The sequence below is a fragment of the Anopheles ziemanni genome, chromosome 2 (genome assembly GCF_943734765.1).
Source record: "Anopheles ziemanni chromosome 2, idAnoZiCoDA_A2_x.2, whole genome shotgun sequence".
NCBI classification, from domain to species: Eukaryota; Metazoa; Arthropoda; class Insecta; order Diptera; family Culicidae; genus Anopheles; species Anopheles ziemanni.
The window spans coordinates 4,573,447-4,590,932 of record NC_080705.1 but is presented as its reverse complement, the minus strand read 5'-3'; the positions used below and the strand labels follow the sequence as shown (position 1 = coordinate 4,590,932).

General features: G+C 43.8%; 3 protein-coding genes across 4 annotated transcripts in view; 1 reads left to right on the top strand and 2 right to left on the bottom strand.

The window, feature by feature from the left end:
• Positions 1 to 17,486, top strand: part of LOC131281640 (aromatic-L-amino-acid decarboxylase) — a 160,719-nt gene that overhangs the window by 37,252 nt on the left and 105,981 nt on the right. The gene's annotated exons all lie outside the window — the stretch shown is intronic.
• On the bottom strand, positions 6,933 to 15,363 carry LOC131281644 (calcium and integrin-binding family member 2). Its single transcript, XM_058310990.1, has 3 exons — positions 15,352 to 15,363; positions 7,221 to 7,575; positions 6,933 to 7,150 (listed from the first exon to the last, which is right to left on the bottom strand). The coding sequence occupies exons 2-3, from the start codon at positions 7,570 to 7,572 to the stop codon at positions 6,933 to 6,935; spliced, it is 570 nt and encodes a 189-aa protein (XP_058166973.1). The 5' UTR covers positions 7,573 to 7,575; positions 15,352 to 15,363.
• LOC131281639 (inositol-pentakisphosphate 2-kinase) overlaps positions 9,589 to 17,486 on the bottom strand; it is a 79,190-nt gene continuing 71,292 nt past the window's right edge. For both annotated transcript variants that reach the window (XM_058310985.1, XM_058310984.1), the window contains 10 exons: positions 16,124 to 16,864; positions 15,894 to 16,046; positions 15,602 to 15,708; positions 14,749 to 14,922; positions 14,564 to 14,622; positions 11,529 to 11,696; positions 11,333 to 11,444; positions 11,152 to 11,259; positions 10,723 to 11,090; positions 9,589 to 9,777 (listed from right to left, as the gene is read on the bottom strand). In XM_058310985.1, the coding sequence (XP_058166968.1) occupies positions 9,603 to 9,777; positions 10,723 to 11,090; positions 11,152 to 11,259; positions 11,333 to 11,444; positions 11,529 to 11,696; positions 14,564 to 14,622; positions 14,749 to 14,922; positions 15,602 to 15,708; positions 15,894 to 16,046; positions 16,124 to 16,547 (1,848 nt within the window). In that variant the 5' untranslated portion in view covers positions 16,548 to 16,864 and the 3' untranslated portion in view covers positions 9,589 to 9,602. The remainder of the gene's footprint in view (positions 9,778 to 10,722; positions 11,091 to 11,151; positions 11,260 to 11,332; positions 11,445 to 11,528; positions 11,697 to 14,563; positions 14,623 to 14,748; positions 14,923 to 15,601; positions 15,709 to 15,893; positions 16,047 to 16,123; positions 16,865 to 17,486) is intronic.

Genomic DNA, 17,486 nt, shown 5'->3' with positions numbered 1-17,486 from the left:
AACCCGCTGGCATTTCGTTGTCTTGTGTTTTGTATTTGTATTTTTCAAGATGTTTGTTCGTATTCCGCAAGGATGCGCTGTGCCATTCTTTCCATCCTTCCATCCTCTTCTTCGGTATGATTTAGCGATTTCAATTCGTTCCCACTCCGTCCTTCGCGTTGAGCTGCCAAAAAGTAATTATTCCACGCGAAACGGAAAGGATATGTCTGGTGGATCAACGGGTTTCCACAACCGCGTGCCAAACCGGAACACGGACCGGCATCACGGTGGTAAAAACTCCAAAAAACTGGAATGACCAGACATCCACCGCGGGGGTTTTGCTGAAAAGTATACCCAAAACAGCTGATAATAATGAAGAGAGTTGGAGGCGCCGAGGAAGGCGGCAAGTGAGACGGATAGGAATGATAATTAATTATCAGTTTGGGGCCCAGAAGTTACGCGTTCCACCGGGCGGAACACGAAACCCCGGCACACGCTTTGCGGTTAAAGGATCTTTTGGGAGAAAACCATTTTCCCTGTTCTCGGTGTGAAGGAAATAAAAGGAAAAACTTCACTTCTCGATCAGTTTTTTATGCGGAAAGAGGAAATTTGTTTTCGTTCCCTTTTTTTCATGATCTGCTTCATGGTTTTTTTTTGTGGATGAACCGGTTGATTTATAGATAGTTTTCAAATGAAAATCTGTCAATCTGATGAACAAAGAAATTTGTCTATAGAAACAAATCGTTCTGCCTTCAAAACCATTCCACAAAGTTAAAATACGATTGAATGACATTTGTTTTGGGCAGTTAAAGTCCGACTAGTACTTTAAAATAGAAAACGTTGATGCCAGACAAAAACCACTGTGACTGTGTTAGACTTCGAGATCACCTTAAGGAAATGTAGCCGTTATGTTGTCCCGCAAGCCGATTAAAAAACTCCCTGAGGTCTTCGAAGTGGGAAGGAAGAAAAACAAAGAAATATTTTTTTAAGAAATAGCACCCTCACGAATCGACAAAATTTCTGTTTTCTTCCCGCCCGAAGGAAAGCGCCGTTTGGGATGGGCCGTTTTTCACAACATTCTCCCAACCGGAAGGCATGCTTAGCCGGATTTGAGGCAATTAATGCCACCCATTCCGAACTGCAACAACCGCCCGGAAAGGAAAGAAACATGGCTAATGAATTCTGGTCGGCCAACGGCCGGTGGGGAAAAACATCAAGGTCAAACTCCTTGCATACGGCGGTGGGCGTTGGCGTTGGTACGCTTGACCTTTTTATGTATTTTTCATGTTGCCTCCATTCGGATGCCCTTTTCTTGTGTTTTGCGCAACTGAATTCGTTCATTGGTGTAATCCCTTTTGGACCTTTTTATTCTTGCGTTTGTTGTTACATATTTAAATCCGAAAGAAGGAAAAACAGAAATGGGGTAGATCGAGACGAAGACGATCGTGTCGGGCGAAAGCAATTTCACGCCGGCCCGGCGTACATAAAACATGTCTTTAGAGGCGCACCGAACGTTTTGTGGCGAACCGACAGAACGACGTGAAAACCACAAAACAAGAAAACCACCATGACCCCGCGGGTTCATCATTGTGTCCGACGGTGGTTTTTCGGTGGGTCCCCGCCGAAACGAAACAGTAAACAGCAGTTAGTAAGTGTTACAAAAAGTAATTGTTCCACCGTTCGCGAGGGATTAATCCCTTGCATGCGAACACTGGAAAGATGATAAAGGGCCGCCCAAAGCAAAGCGCTCGCGAAATTATATTCTTTTCTCACCCGAATGTTTAACGGCTTTCTTTCTGCGGCCGCCCGAAAGTATCCCGATTAACAAGCATTACCAAACGGGGACGAATTATGTGAAGCCATTTGAAACACTTACCACGTTGGCGCGAGTGTAATTCATCGTCGGTAATATCTTTACCGCATTGTAAAGTTGAGAAACAAGCCAAAGATATGTTTCTTTCTTCGTGGCAAAACAGTTGGGAAGATAATTCAAACATCGCTCGACTAAATTTATTCATTGTTCTTTCGAGGGTGATTTAATTTGAACTCACTATGTTTAAAACTAACGGTTCCAAAAGAATAGACATCGATATCGTGTCGCTGTATACACCTCAAATAAAATGCTCTTAAATTCCCATTGTTAAATAGATGAATTTGTTGAAGTACCTTCTTAACTTCCCATTTAATCTAGATGTACATTTTCCAACACTTCAAACCAAGCTCAACGACTATCGAACATTTTGGAAGCTCCATTTATTCTGGATGCACCGTGAGCGATGTTGCGCTTACTGCAAAACTGCACTCATCGCAGACGCTCCGGGTGCTTATGATTGATTGCATTTATGCATGCGTTAAACCCACCCTCCCCCACAAGTAACGCCCATCCATCGACGCATTCCCACACGTTTGGCCCTGGTGGGAGGGAAAAAAATCGGACAAAAAAGGAAACCCTTCCCCCAAACGAACGAGGCCAATGCGTCAATGATGCATCCTGCAGCAGTAATATCCGATGGATGCGTTCGTTGGGCCACAATCACCTACCTCTGCACTACACAAACCACCTGGAACGCTGGAAAGTTGCAATCACAATAATGAACATGTTGCCATCGAAATCATCATAACCTGGCGCGAGCGTTCGCTTTTGGCATGCGGCTCGGGAAAATCGTTTTGCGGCAGGAATCGGACGCGTAACTCTATGTAATAAATTTAAACGGCTCGATGCAGCAAACTGCAACACTTGAAGTAGCTTACATTCGAGTGGAGTCGAAGCGATTTACTTTACTTTGCGGTTTTGTTCGAGTTTGGATGGATGCAAGTCTTCTATAATATAATTTTCGATCAAACAAAATGATGAAAGTTTTCATAATTTGATTTGAAGGATTTAACAATTTTGATTTACTGTTTGTATCTCTGAATCATGAGTTGAAAACGAGATTTAATGCACTACCGTTAAGCCGGATTTTGATCAAAAATATTGTTTAAAAGGCTCAAAAGAAACTATTATATTTTATTTCAATACGAACGCTCAAGTTAACGTGATTACTAAAAATTACTTTTTGTGAACAAATTTTGCACGTGGAAATATTGCTTTCTTCGATTTTGACGTACCAAAACTGTTTTACTTTTCAAACTATTTTTACATGTTCCGATGAGTTTTCAATCTCGACCTTTATACCTAGTATTTTTAAAGAATAACCTAATAATTATATGATTTATGAGTTCTTATTTATAATAATTCAACAATTTAATTTAATCCAGGATTAATCATACTTTTATTCTATACTTTGTCTTTCAATGACACAACCAACATCCTTTAGCCTCTTGCGAAAGGTGTCGGACATTAAACCTCGGCTTCCTTAATCGTCCAACAATCAGAAAATACTCAAAAGGACTCACCTAGAACTCGTTTCACATATCGGTGTGCCACTTTAATTAGCAACATCAGTGTTTTTCCTAAATTGGCTCCGACTTGCACGAGAGATCATCTTGTTTCATGACGTTTATTGTTTCGGTCTGCCCGTGTCCTCTATCGTGTTTCGTTCTCCAATTCGATTTACTTTATGGCTTGTTCCAGCCTTCGGTCCCATCCATCCTCCATTTGCTCGATAGGCTCCCCGGGTGGGGGGAAGGCTGGAAAATCGTTCCTAAACGAACCGTAAAGAATGTTCAAACGAAGCGAAGTGCAAATATTTACGCAATCCCTACTACTGCAAATAAAAAAAAGCCCACGCATGCTACGATCTCGGAGACTTCGATCGACGATCGTGGCACGTGTCAGAATTTACGACAAACACACACACACATATGTGTTGGGATGGCCGGAAAAGGTAAGAGCGGGTCCTCGAAGCGTGTCTCGATCGAAAAGGCACACCGGGAAGGTTCGAGGAGAGATAAGAAAGCATACGCGTCCCTGGAAGCTCCGGACCGGCGTTCGACCATCTGGAAGTGGAAGTTATGGCCCGCATTCATCAGACCGAGGGATGCCAAATGGGGCGAATTGAAAAAAAGCACACACACACAAAAAGTAGGAAATAACATAAGTTGACGCCCTCCGTGTTCAGTCCTTTGTTCCCCCCCCTAGGAAAATAGTTGTTTGTTGCCAATAAGGCACACACACTCACTCTCGGGGAGGCCCACGGGAAGGTGATAAACCACACGACGGGTTTTGGAATCGCGCTGGCATAAGGGAGCATAAAGCATAATAAAAACGTGCGCAGCATAACCTCCGGCGGAGAAGGGATGGGGTCGTACGTGGGGAAGGGTTTGGTCGTGTGTCAGTGGCACCAAGCGGAGTGTGGTGTCTGAAAGGTGATCTGTCATATTAAAGATAGATCCGAGTATCGTTCCGTGAAGACGTTTACGCCCCGGAAGAGGGCAAACACTCGGTTCGGGTTCGGGAGGCTCGGGAAACTGGTTGTAACGGAAATATGTTTGAACTCGAGCACGTCCCAACGGATGGAAGGATAATTCGAAGGGACGCGTTCGCAACCTCAGACAACGAGGTGAAGCGCCTGGAGTGAGGGATTTTGACATTAATTTTGTTTCAAGAATGCGTCAATTATGAAAGCACTTAAGGTGCCGATGTTCCTTGCGGAAGCAGAAGATGATGGTTATCTCATTTTTACAATAGTAGATAGTAGATAGGTTTTGCAATATAACAATTCACATTAGTTTGGCATTATACCCTCACAAATGATCGTAAAAAGAGAAATAAACGTAAGATAAACAGTAATTTGCGAACCATCCCTATCAAAACTGATATGAAACCCATAATTGCGAGGATAATAAACATACCAAAGGCCCACAGGGGAGTAACACATTGACCATTCCATCATGCCCTGATTAAATTTCAAATTGATTGCCGTGATTTATGACCAACACTCGCGTTATGAGCTTCATAATCAGTCCCATATCGATGGAACTGCATGATGAACTGTCGAACGCACTAAAGGGAGAGAAAGTCCTCGAAGTAGACGTGCGTGGGTCACCCGAAGCGACGTGCCTGGGATTTGACGTAATTCAGTGCAGTCCGGACTGTTCAGCCTGGGAGTTGGCCATGACCGGCAACCGCCACGAAGGTTGAAAGTGACTCCAAACAGAAGCAAACTTGAGAAAAAATCTGCGTTGTGTGTCTTAGCTCGATTCGGTTCTCAAATGTGAACTGAAGCAGGTGGTTTATGGCCAAACCAACGAATTGTGACCAACATTTTGCCCATTAGCATCAATGTGCGAAAAGCTTCTTCAGCCAAACTTGACTGGTTGAGGCTTTAACCAAAATTGGGTGATAAAAAAAGCAGACAGCTTACTTTACGTGTCTCAAGTGAATGCTGAGATTGGGACAAATCTTGTTTTGAAAAGTAAACATGCGGCACTTGATCCTGCACGGCCTTTACAGGCTTCACAAAAGTCAACATGAAAGAAAGAAAGGGTTGAAGAAATAAAAACCAGTCGCTTGGAAAATGTGCGAATCGAAAAGAGGATTATAAACGACACGTTCCTCCACAATCACTCGGTGAGATACGGATTATAATTAACTGTTTCACGACTGAACCCAGTATGAGTTATGGTTCTAGGGGTTTTGCAGCTCAACATTACAAATAATGTGGTGCCTTTTTAAAGTCTTTTGGAACCGGCATTATACATACCATTTATCTGCTTTAAATGCTCTTTTAACGACCATTTTAGTGGCATTTGAGATTTTAAGATCTTTGGGCATGTGCTTTGAAATTCCGGCGAATCATTGCACATGAAAGCAGTCAATGGATCAAACCAAGTCAGTCAGGATCTGCAGATGGCATTTATGGAGATTGTTTCACAGAAGTTTGTTCGCCTTCTGCTGCAGTTCATCAGCTTAAAGATGCCAAGGATGTTTCCTCTAGCAGCAACCGGCAATACACTTGAGGCGCAAGAAACTCTAAGATGAAATTTTACGATCAGCGCCCTCCGCTCCCAAACCGAACCAGCACATCCTTCCATTAAAGCACGATGGAATTGAAATTGAAATAGTATTCCCAGTTCGGAGAATTCACTTTTCTGGAATGTACATTAGCATATGCTGCCAACCCCTATGCGTTTGATGGTGGATGCGTGTTGAATTGCATTGCGTTTGCTGGAAGAGTTAAAGTGCATCTATTGCTATATAGATGGGTATTAATCCTTCCAAGAGATGAGATTAGGTACGGAGAAGAGAAGGTTCAAGTTCGGTAGCTGCTAAATTGAGCATGGGTTCAACAATTTTCCATTTAATCCATCCAGTTATCTTTCACGAAAAATAGTATGGAACAATTCATTGAGATTGATCAACTGATTATCACAATTTATTTATGCTATGTACGATTGTAAAGTTACATTATTTTATTATCCTTAAATTGTTCGTTCAGTTTAACGGTTCTTTCGTCAAGACCATCGACCAAGGCTGCTGAAAAAAGCTGTGCTAGTTGACCAGGGTTTAGATGGAAAGCCTTAAACACAAGGCACCTAAAACAAAGCTGTACCAAGGTATGTCATGTTTTTGCTTGCACACAAGTTAGCGGACTCGCACGCAACAAATCAATTTCGAATTTTTTAATCATCGTTATTTTACGGGTTTTTAATTAAAAACCAAATGTAATTCCGGTAGCATGATATCCACAGACATCCGGCACAATCGTGTTAGAGTATAAAATAGTAAGCGCAGCAGTTCAGTAAGATAGTGTATTTGAAATAACAACATCTCGCTACACATTTCAAGCAGAAAATTTTCAATTGCATCTCACAACTGATAATTGTAGATTAATTCGTTCGCGTGATGTTCATTGTAAACTATTTTAAACAGAAAATCAAGTTTTAGAATTGTTTAGAGTAAACTAGAAACGAACTCTTTATTGATAAATTATTGAAAGGGCTTCCATAAATAAGATTCAGCGTTTCAGTAAAAGTTTACTTGCTTGGAAGGTTGATTTGCAGCACACATCTTAGATTCGAATATGGAACGTGGAGAGGAAATCTGGTGCCCGCGTAATCACGTGTTCAAACTCCAGATAGGAAAGCTTACCATCCCCATCCACGTCCGCTTCCTCGATCACTTTCTCCGCAATCTGCTGATGTTCCTCTGCCGTTAGCTCGTTGCGAGTTAGCGCCGTTATGACGTTCAGCAGATCCGATTGTCCAATGAACCCGTCACGATCGTAGTCTGAAAAATGTAACAAAAAAGAAATAAATTTTAAAAGAGGTTATAGCACACGTTAAAAACAGTCCCGTACCATAGATTTTAAACGCGTAGTACACCTTAATGTCCCTTGGAGCTTGCTCGCTAAATACCGACAGCAGATCGAGAAAGTCCTCGAACGTAAGATTGCCGTCACCATCGCGCGAAAACGCCTCGCACATCCTTCCCTTGAAGGGATTCTCGACCAGCTCAGGCAGCTTCTCGATGCGTTCCCGGGGCACCTGCAACGTGGACGCCTGCCCTTCGGCCATGACCAAAGGCACCAGATCCGGACTTGCCTCGTGGAAACGCTGGTGCACCCGCAGGATTTCCTTGCGCGTGAAAAACGTACAATCCTGGTAGTCTTCCAGCTGCTGGTCGGTAAAAGTGACGATTTTGTTCCCCATCAGGTCCCGTGTCCGTCGGTCCCGTTTCGGTCGGTAGCGCGAAAATGACTGAGTATTCGTCCCGCAACGTTCCAACGAGCGCTTATCGACGCGCCCACGAAAACGCTCGCTCCACACCTTTTTCCGGCGAAGCAACAGGATACAGGCAAAGAATTGCCAATCCCCTCCCCATTGTTATACGCCTAATGACTTGTTGCCATCAGGCATCGTTTCGTGCACCATCGTCTGGCGCGTGTCTTTACGGTAACGGGTTGGGTGTGTCCTTTTCCTACAGCGCCCAGTTGCCTCGGAAGGAATTTATCGTCACGCAAAGGGCATCCCATGCGCTCAACTGAAAGGATACCAACACAATGAACGACACGCGGATAACTGGAAAGGACGACGCGAAGCATCCCCAAATAATTGATCGACGTTCTTTTCGACATTCCACATTCCATCCTGAAGCTCCACATCTACCAATAATTGCTTCTATTAACAAATATCAGTTTATGGCCCATTTTATGACCATCGAACGAAAATGGAACGAACCAAACAAAAGGCGTAAAACTAAATGTATGTTTATGTGTGTTTCGGATGGCTGTTTTTTCGTATTCTTATTACTTTTCTTACCTAATTTATTTTATAGTTTAGTACACTTGAGAACAAGTAATCATGAATATCGAATCATGTTAAATATAAATACTTCTGAAATTGTTCCTTTGTCTTAAACGCATGCCATACCGAGTGAAACTTACTGAATACAGTAGAGAAATGTGTCAGTTTCGATAGTACAAATGCACCTTAACAGATTATGCGTCCTCCCATCTTCCCTCTTTACCCTCGATACGATTGATGAAGAAACTTTTTTTTCAATAAAATAATTAGCTAAACACACTTTCTTCTACATCGTGTTGAGTAAGGAAACGTTTTACAATCCAGACTTTTGTTCCAATGCGCACAAAGATGCGTGTCTACGCTATAAATATGACCACCAGGGTTTCGCTTACTGCACATAAAATTGGTTCGAAAAACGCTCTGTATAATCCCCGCTAAAGGTAAAGTGTGAAATTGAATCTTAAAACGGGTTATAAGACAAACAGTGGGAGATAAAAGTAAATCGGTTGCACTTATCAGCACTATCTTTAAACTAAACATTACACTTTTACGATGAATCGGAAGTCATAAATACTTAAATTATACGACGCCCTATAATGCGTCAGTGGAAATAAATAAGTTCATAAATAAAGCAATCGAAACGGTACGGCACATTAAAGATGAGCACCCAGTTAGTAAGGAAATTGTTGGTTTCGTTTGGCAATAGCATGTCTCTTCTGTAGGTTGTTTGTATATAAAGTCGAAGTAGGCGAAGTTTCGCTAAGTTTTCCATCATCTTTTTCCCTAGTAAAAATACAAGTGTCCAAATACTTTATCGAGTCATCTGTGCGAGTGCTTTGCAATCAGTTAATCCCTAACAAGGAAACGTAAATATAATCTTCCAACAACAGTTAACAGTTCGTGCTTTTCTTTTCCGTACTTACTTGCTGCTTTGTAGCCATTGTTCATACTTATTTTTGAATGAATTTTAACGCTATCCTCGAGCATCGTGACCTATTCCTAACTAACAGTCACGTGTTTGCACGTCTTTTCCTGTATTTAATCTTTCCTTGTCGCTTGTGCTTTTGTCAGGAGAAGTTTGTAAATGCTTAAACATCCGCCTATGAAAAGAAACAAGCACACTCACTCATAACTTATCCGCTAAAGTATGTTCATATGCCACGTAAAACCGTTTGTCTATTGCTGTGGCGCGTATAGGGAATTCTGTGTTAGTAAGTGTTCATAAATATTCTTACACCACTAGTAGAGAGTTTTGCTTTAAAAAAGAAACAGATGAGCCACGCCGGCCCTAGTTACATTGATCAGGAAATACATATGCGTGTTATTGCTTTTCATCTGAGGTTCGGTTCATGTTGCACAGAATTCTGAGCGACTGACTGCGTATATAAGTTTTAGAACCATTAACCGGATGGAGTAGTTTGTCCTGGGCGCCCGTTCTAGCGCCTCAGTTTGCTCATAAAGTCTCGGTAAGCGACCACGGATGTCGCGAGCTGTTCGACGTACTTGGTGTAATGTTTGTGCGATTTTGGGTCCAGATCGGTTATTGTCACGTTCACCATAAACTTCATGCCCTCGATGGTGACGATGTGATTCCGAGCTGTGGCGGACAAGCTGGGGAGAGGAAAGAAAACAAAGAATCGTGTTTTAAAATTGACTAGATATAGGCATAACGCTATGCAAAATGTAAAATAACATTAAAAAGGAATAGAAATAAACGAACTAATTATAGAAGTGACAAACATCGGAAGAGAAGTGTCCAATTTTATGAAACTTCCTGTACCTCCTAGCTGTAAAAATCTGTCCATTGAAGCAAAGAAAGCCATACCAACGTTGAAACATAAAACCTTCAACCAAAATTGGTAGCTAAAGCATGGTTGGTCGAAAACTCATTTACAAAAAACACAAACAATTCATGAACCGGACGAAAGCAAAAGGATCCCGATCGTGACGAATCCATACAAGCGGCGACACAATCTCAGCGGTCCAAAAGTCCCTTTTTCCGTTAAAAAACAAATTCTCACCCGCCGGGTCATTTCCTGTACACAAGCCACTGTCTCAATGCTTCCACCATCGAACGTTAAAACCCATACACAGCGATGAAAAAGAACACACAGAAGCGTTCGCCGAAAAAAGGAAAATTCTCAGGAAATCGTCCCTAGAAACCCAATACGACATTAAAGTGCGTCGGGATTCCTTTTCCATCGAACACATGGGGAGTTGTTTACAAGGACCTTGGTAGGAGAAACTTTAATTGTTTTTTTTTTAATCTGCCAGACCCGTACATTGCTTCGGCGGAGGCCAGACACAGACCTGTGCATCGGTTCTTGGTCGGGATAATAAATAGGTCTGTCAGTGTTTCTCAGCCTCGAAATCTTTATCCTTTGAGGTAATCTCATTTCCTTTTCTTCGTATTCTAGCCTCAGGCAGGTAGTCAAGCAGGTTCAATCCTGCTTAAAAATATACTCCCCCAACCAGCACCACCCGGACAGAAAGGACAGACATGCATAGTGTTCCCTACACCCTCGGAGGGATTCCTTTTTCCCAGTGCGCACATACCTGTCCTCTTCGGCACGGTCTCCTACCAGCCGACGGAACGTGATCATGATCGAGCAGTCCAGGGCAGTTGCCCCGAGTTGATACTGTTCCTTCTCGGACAGGTATTCGGTGCAGAACAGTTTCGACTGTTCGCCCGCGCCTTGGGATGGCCAGGTGTTTGCATCGGAATCGGAGCCGTTGCTGATGTTACTGCTGCCGTCGCTCCTCCGACTACCGTACGCTGTGTCCTCTTTGTAGTCTAAATACTTTTCATACATTTCATCAATATAACCATACGGATCCGTCGACGATGGCGACGATGACGACGACGTCGTGGATACTAATGATGATTTGCCGAATTTAGACGCGCCAAGGTGATCAATGCTTGACTGGAAAAAGAGAATAGTTAAACAAAAGGGCCTCCGGTTGACAAAAACGAAACGAGTGTACCTTCACGAGCAGCTGAACGTCGAGGATTTGGCGTAGGGCACAGCTTTCGGTGAGAAACGGTTGACTGACGGCATTGCAAGCTCGTTCGTGAAGCTGATTTTTGTCTTTCTGCAAATTCAAATAAAAAAGAACGATATTTTCATGATCACTTCCGATCGTAGGAGCAACATAAACTACAAACCTTCTTGCGATCTTTCCTAATCGTTAGCAACTTTCGATCGCTATTTTCGTCGTTTGTGGAAAAGTCCTTCAGCAAGATTTCTTTAATCAGATTCATGAAGATTGTTTTCCTTCTACACGGAAAAAGGATAAAAAAACACAATAATTAATAGGTTAAATAATAATTCATAATCAAACACAATCATTGCTATACTTACTCTTCTTTTGTGCGACCATCGCGGGGAAACATCTCCTTCAGGATTCGATTGAACACCGACTTCTCGCACTTATCATCGTACACGACCTTGCCATTTTTCAGTATCTTGAAATTGTTCTGCGGGGCACCGATAAGGCCTTTCACGGCATGGAGAACACGTATGGGTTTACTGCAATAGTAAAAGAAAACAAAAATATGGTTAAGAAAAACAAACACTTGATCTTATTTTTCCCTTTTCTAGCCTCATTTCATTTCTAACCATTAAACCCGAAGGGAAGGTTACTTTCCAAACGAAGAAAACGCACGTGAAGGCTATCAGAAAAGGAAGCATTCCAACTTTCCCGTGCCCCTTGACCTATTCAACGTCTCGGAGAGTGCGTGTGGAATGCACACTGCACACAGCATCACCCGACGATGCAAAGATGATTGCAAGGTTGTGGAGAAAGTTGAACGTAAAACGATGTGGTAAGTAATGGCAGGAAAATAGAATGTGGCTTAAGGAAGAAAATAGTAGCCTGTTGAACATGTGGATGAAATAAAACCGTAACCTAAGAGATAAAAAGGATATTTTTCTCAACGGGCTATAAAGTACTTCTTGAACCTCAGTTGTTCAGTCGCTTATTCACGTAGGTGAAATTATCCTTCCCCCCGTATGTCATATAACGCGCAAGAAGTGCAATGGCACCATTGTGATGTATGGCCAGCTGAGGTGGACACACGAGTTTGTTCGCCCTTCTTCTCTTCCTCGCGGACCCCATTTCAACCTTTCCCTTCTTTTTCCTCGATTACACCCACTCTGATCATAAGGTGTACACAACTACACACACCAGGCCATCCCAACGCCAACCGCAACAAGAAGGAGGCCTAAAAATATCCCCCGAAAAGATCGCACGTAGATGTAAAATCTCCGAACGCGATCTCGTCCGGTTGCACCCCGATGGCGTCGTGTGTTGCATTGCTTCGACATTTCTTAGCAAAGATTCGCACAACACGCGTTGGTTGCTGCCGCACTATCCTATACCGTCTTTGTCCTTTTTTAAACACTCGGGTGGGAGAAGAAACCAACCCCGAGTGGAGGGGTAATGGTGAAAATATTGAATGCCGCAACACGACGATTCGAAAGTGCATGGATCACGTAAACGCAGCAGGCTAGGAACGCAACGGATCGGTACGGTGCATATTCGTATGGTTCGCAAACGAGATCGGGATCGAGGCGATCCGGTAGCGTTGGCCAACCGTTGGTCGTTGGAAAGCGACGGAGAGGTGGGAATGCTGACCGGCTGCGGGGGGAGAGAAATTTACTCGAGGATGTGTTTATATTTTTGGGATCGGGCCAAAGGCGAAGTAATAATTGAAATTTATTTATAACCCTGTCCCCATCCGTCCCACGGACCCACGGAGTAGGAACGTTCATCCGTGCGTGCGTTCGTGCATGGCTTGGGACCACGCACGGTGCAACCAACGCATCGTGACGCGAATCCTCACGAGTCCTCGCCACCCTCCAGGTAAGCCAGCCGTCCACAAGCAAACAAGCTGCTGCAACTGAAGAAGACGATGATATGCCATTAAATAACAAGTCCGTCATAATTAACGCTTAAAGGTCAGTCACCGGTTTTTTTTTACCCAAACATGTCATCGATTCACTGTATCCAACCAACCAACGAGGGACTCAATTTGCAAAGATAACTAAAGATTCAATGCGAAATATTTTAAGTAAAAGCTAAACCATTCGGCCAAAGCAAGTGTCTCTTGTAAGCAGAAGAAAAGATTTCACAAGCAGCACGACTTATTCTGTAACTGTTCGCTAGAAAAAGATGCCAAAACTGTCCCAGCGAAGAAGCAAACCTCAACCAGATGGATTATAGAAATAGATTTCAAACGAACGCTTCAGTTGTACCGAAAGAAAACTAGCTAAAACGAGTGGACTCTAAGTTCGGTATGATCACTAAAATAAAATTCCGATTTTTCACAAATACCTCCGCGGGAGTAATATAAAAATAAATACTTAATAATAGCGTAAACAAGCGTTCAACTGGCTTGTGCCATCAAAAATGCATGCCCTATCATACCGGTACGTGTTGAAATCCATTGGGGATGGCGTACACTGGAAATGGTCGTAGTTGAAGTGGTTTCCCATGTCTCTGATGGACGCGATCATTAGAGGGAGGTGATCATTATTTGGCATTTTCCCCAAAAGTACGCAATCATGCGTAATAATAGCAACGTTACTCATGCGGCTCGCTGTGACTAACGCCACCTGCGGACACAAAGCAAACACATCCATATGACACCGTACACTTAAGGACAGCAGGAGCAAAAGGCTACTCATGCATGGTCAACTTCGAAAATCGATTTTTCCGTCCAATTTTTCTGATGTAAAAATATATTTGTGTACAACACCCTCGGTTCGATTCATCGCAATGCTAACTGGTTCGTTCTCCTTGAGGTCCATTCGGGACTGGTCATACTTTGTAAATGGATACCCGACCCACCCGGATAGCGGGTTTGGCCGGCAGTAAAAGGTTTGTTTTTCGGCGGCTTTCGGCTTCGGAAAAATGTCGATATGAAACGTGCACCCCGTTTTTTTTCAGCCGGGTGACATTCGGCACATCCGTCGACACAGGACAACAGCTACGTTCGCCACTATCCGGCAGCGAGGTCGGTTTGACAAGACAATCGCCACACCAAAACCAAAACCGAAAACAACAAACTTACACACGACGGGTTGTGGCGGTTTCGTCCGCGCTATTGATCGCTATTTTTGGTCACCAAAAACAACCCCCGAGGCAGAGCATCGGATCGGTTAGTTGCTGTGGCCACAAAGGGCAACCGAAAACGGGTGACGCTTTACGAACGGCACAAGGCGTAAATAAAACACAACGAAGAACCTGATTACGCCGGTAACCATCGGCCGGGCTGAGCCTTGAGAGATAGGGTGACCACGGTTTGTAGTTCGTAGTAATTTCGAGCCGTAATAACAAATCGTCCGAGCAGCATTTATAATAACAGCCCCAAACGGCCAGTCGTTCTACTTACCCAGAGTAGAGATCCAAGGGACAGTATTTACTAATTTTGGCTATCGATTTCTTTTGGAGCTGTAAACAACAGAAAGAAAAAAAAAAACAGTTGAGTAAATTGATTTTGTTTTTGATCACACTTCATTTGGTGCGTCCTTCCCGCGCGGGAATTAACATGTCTACCACGCGCCACTTCGTACCTACCTTTAAATATTGATGTAAACAGTAACGGCACTTCCGAAGGTCGCCACTGGCTAGCTCCGGAATGGGAATGTTATCACAGAATTCGTACGAGAACCATCCCTGCTTCGGCTTGATCTCGACACAGTACGTCTGAAAGTGGGTCGGGGTGATGTTTGTGGTGGAAATTTTACATTCCTGTAATGAAAATAGGACAGAGAAAAGCGGGGTAAGAAGGGTGTTAGCGAGCTTGATTGATGTTTGCACCCGAACGAATGCAATTATAATTAGACTTTTGCCAAACACGCGCTACTATAAATCGGGGGATGATGAACCTGTCAAAAGGTCCTCCAGATTGTCCTTTGACGTAGTGAATTTTGATGTTAAGTAATGTATGTTCCGAAAGTACATTCACATTCGATCCTCTTTACAAAAGCGTATCTCAGTGAAGGAAATACGGATCGATGCAAATCTCCAAAGAGATTTTCCTAGAAAAGGAATCTCAAACCATTACATGGCGCACGTGTACACAGTTGTTTACTACTTCGGAATCGGATAAACCCGTGCCGTTATGCCACGCTTCTGGGAAAACGTTTGAAAAGAAATATGTTTGATGTTCGTTTCTATCACGATAACGAACACTAAGCATGATTACCAGGTAAATGTTGTCCTTGTGTCGTACATCATGAAATAAAAGACATTAAACTAGAGTTATAAAATAATGACGTTCGAAAATAGAATATGTATTTGCAGATTGCACGCAAACGATATCTTCATTAGAGAAACAATATTCGCAGACACAATGCCCTTTCTACAGAGGTATTAATTAAACCAACTTATAAATGTATTTCATTACAATCAAACCAGTTGCACTTACCTGATTGAAATCGCGATCCGGTGCCGGAGACAACCACTTCGGTAGGAAAGCTACGTCGGGATAAAGAATGCCATCGAGTTCGCGGATTTCCTTCCCAAGCCGGGTCGCTGGAGAGTGAAGGTGTAGAATAAAAACTGGATTAATTTTTTGCCGCGAACTCGATGTGGCTCGAAGAAAAGATATCTTCATCGCAAGGATTCGTAGCCTTGGTGAGGGAATCGGTCGGGACAATGTAAACAACTGACATTTCGCAGCGGATGCGCAGCGGAGAACAACATGAACAACTTCTTACCGGGCCGAAAGCGTCTCAGTTGCTCATTGAAGGCCTGCAGGTTGTACGTGTTGAGGTGAGCCAGCTTGGGCGTCGGTACGTAGCAGGCCGAGAACTGATGCGAAATTGCCAGCGAGTACTTCACGAACCGCCGAAGGTCGACGTTGGTTTCGACTGGAATAGGAGAACCGAAAGATTAGGTTATCTCATTGGTCAAACACATAATTTTCGATGGAAAATCGATTGCCTACCCTTGCCTTCCCGCGTCACGATGGTGGATTTGCGCATCCGGAGGACGTGCTTGTTGTCGGACAGGGAGAGGACAATGTTGGCGTTCCCTTCCGCGCGGTACACCAGCCGGTGTTCGTCAATCCGCTCGACACCGTCGCCACCATCCTGGCGGTAATGTTGATGTTGATCTTCGACGCGCTCGTCATCCTCACTGTTGTCATCGTCGTCGTCCTCGTTCTGCGAGTCCTTGTACCACTCGGATTTACGTTTCATCCGTTCGCACGTCTCACCTTCTCCGGTCTGGGACACGTTCGAGTGATTCCGTTCAACCTCGTCGATTGCTTCTTCCGCCGTGGCGCTGCAGCTTCTCAGATACTTATCATCCGAACGCTTCAGCATACTATCGTAACAGTAGTTACTGTGACTGGCGTTTATCTTGCCCATGGTGATGCTGATGCGGTGGTCCAATATTCTTACGTCCAATGTATAATCCTTCGTTTCCTAAGTCCTCACTTAACACTTAACACGCTCGCAGCGTATTGCTTCGATCGTTCCAGCACCCAGTCAGCTGGGGTAGCAGCGCTCGATGGAGTCCAATTGTGCGATTGTGCCAACCGTTGTTACACCGACGGCACCGGGGCCACTGAAGAGACTCATGTTTTATTCACCTCACCTCAAATGGATGGAACAGCGCCGGTACGGATACGATGCAACGAGTTGCGCGCCAGCGACGCTGGGTTTGGGTTCGCGCCGGGTGCTATCTGTAATGGCAATAGAAATGGAAGAGCTCGGTGTGAGTCGGGTGTGTAATGGGGGTGTACAGAAATATATAAACGTCTGATAATATGCCAACCCACTCCCAACGGGGCCGAATACCATACGGTGCCGCTACCACAAACACAACCACCAAACCAGGTCGGTATCGCTGAATCACCTGCTCTCTTAAAACATCTGAATTTCCACTTCCCGAAAGGGTGTTATGACTCCACCAACAAATGGGGTGTTAGGCGTTAGGCAGCGCACCTCTTACGCGTCGAGGTGTGAATGACTAACCGAAATAATCGGTATTTTTTTGTAGTTAAATGTCATAAACCTCAATGCAATTGGCTAGCGATAAACATTTGTGCGTGTATTGCATTGCGCGCACAGCCTACTGATAGTGGAAACCCAATTAGCTGAGGGCAAACTCAAGAGACACCCTCCCCCCCCGTCCAAAAAGGTTGGTGCTTGTAATCGCAACCACATCGAACGACAAGTTTTCTTATCTTAAGCGGAGGAGTAAAATGCAAACATGAAAACATTGAACATCCATAAAGATTGTGACCATATAAGCGGTACGATTTCAGGGTGGGAACCGGGAATTCACCACATCGTTCTAAGATA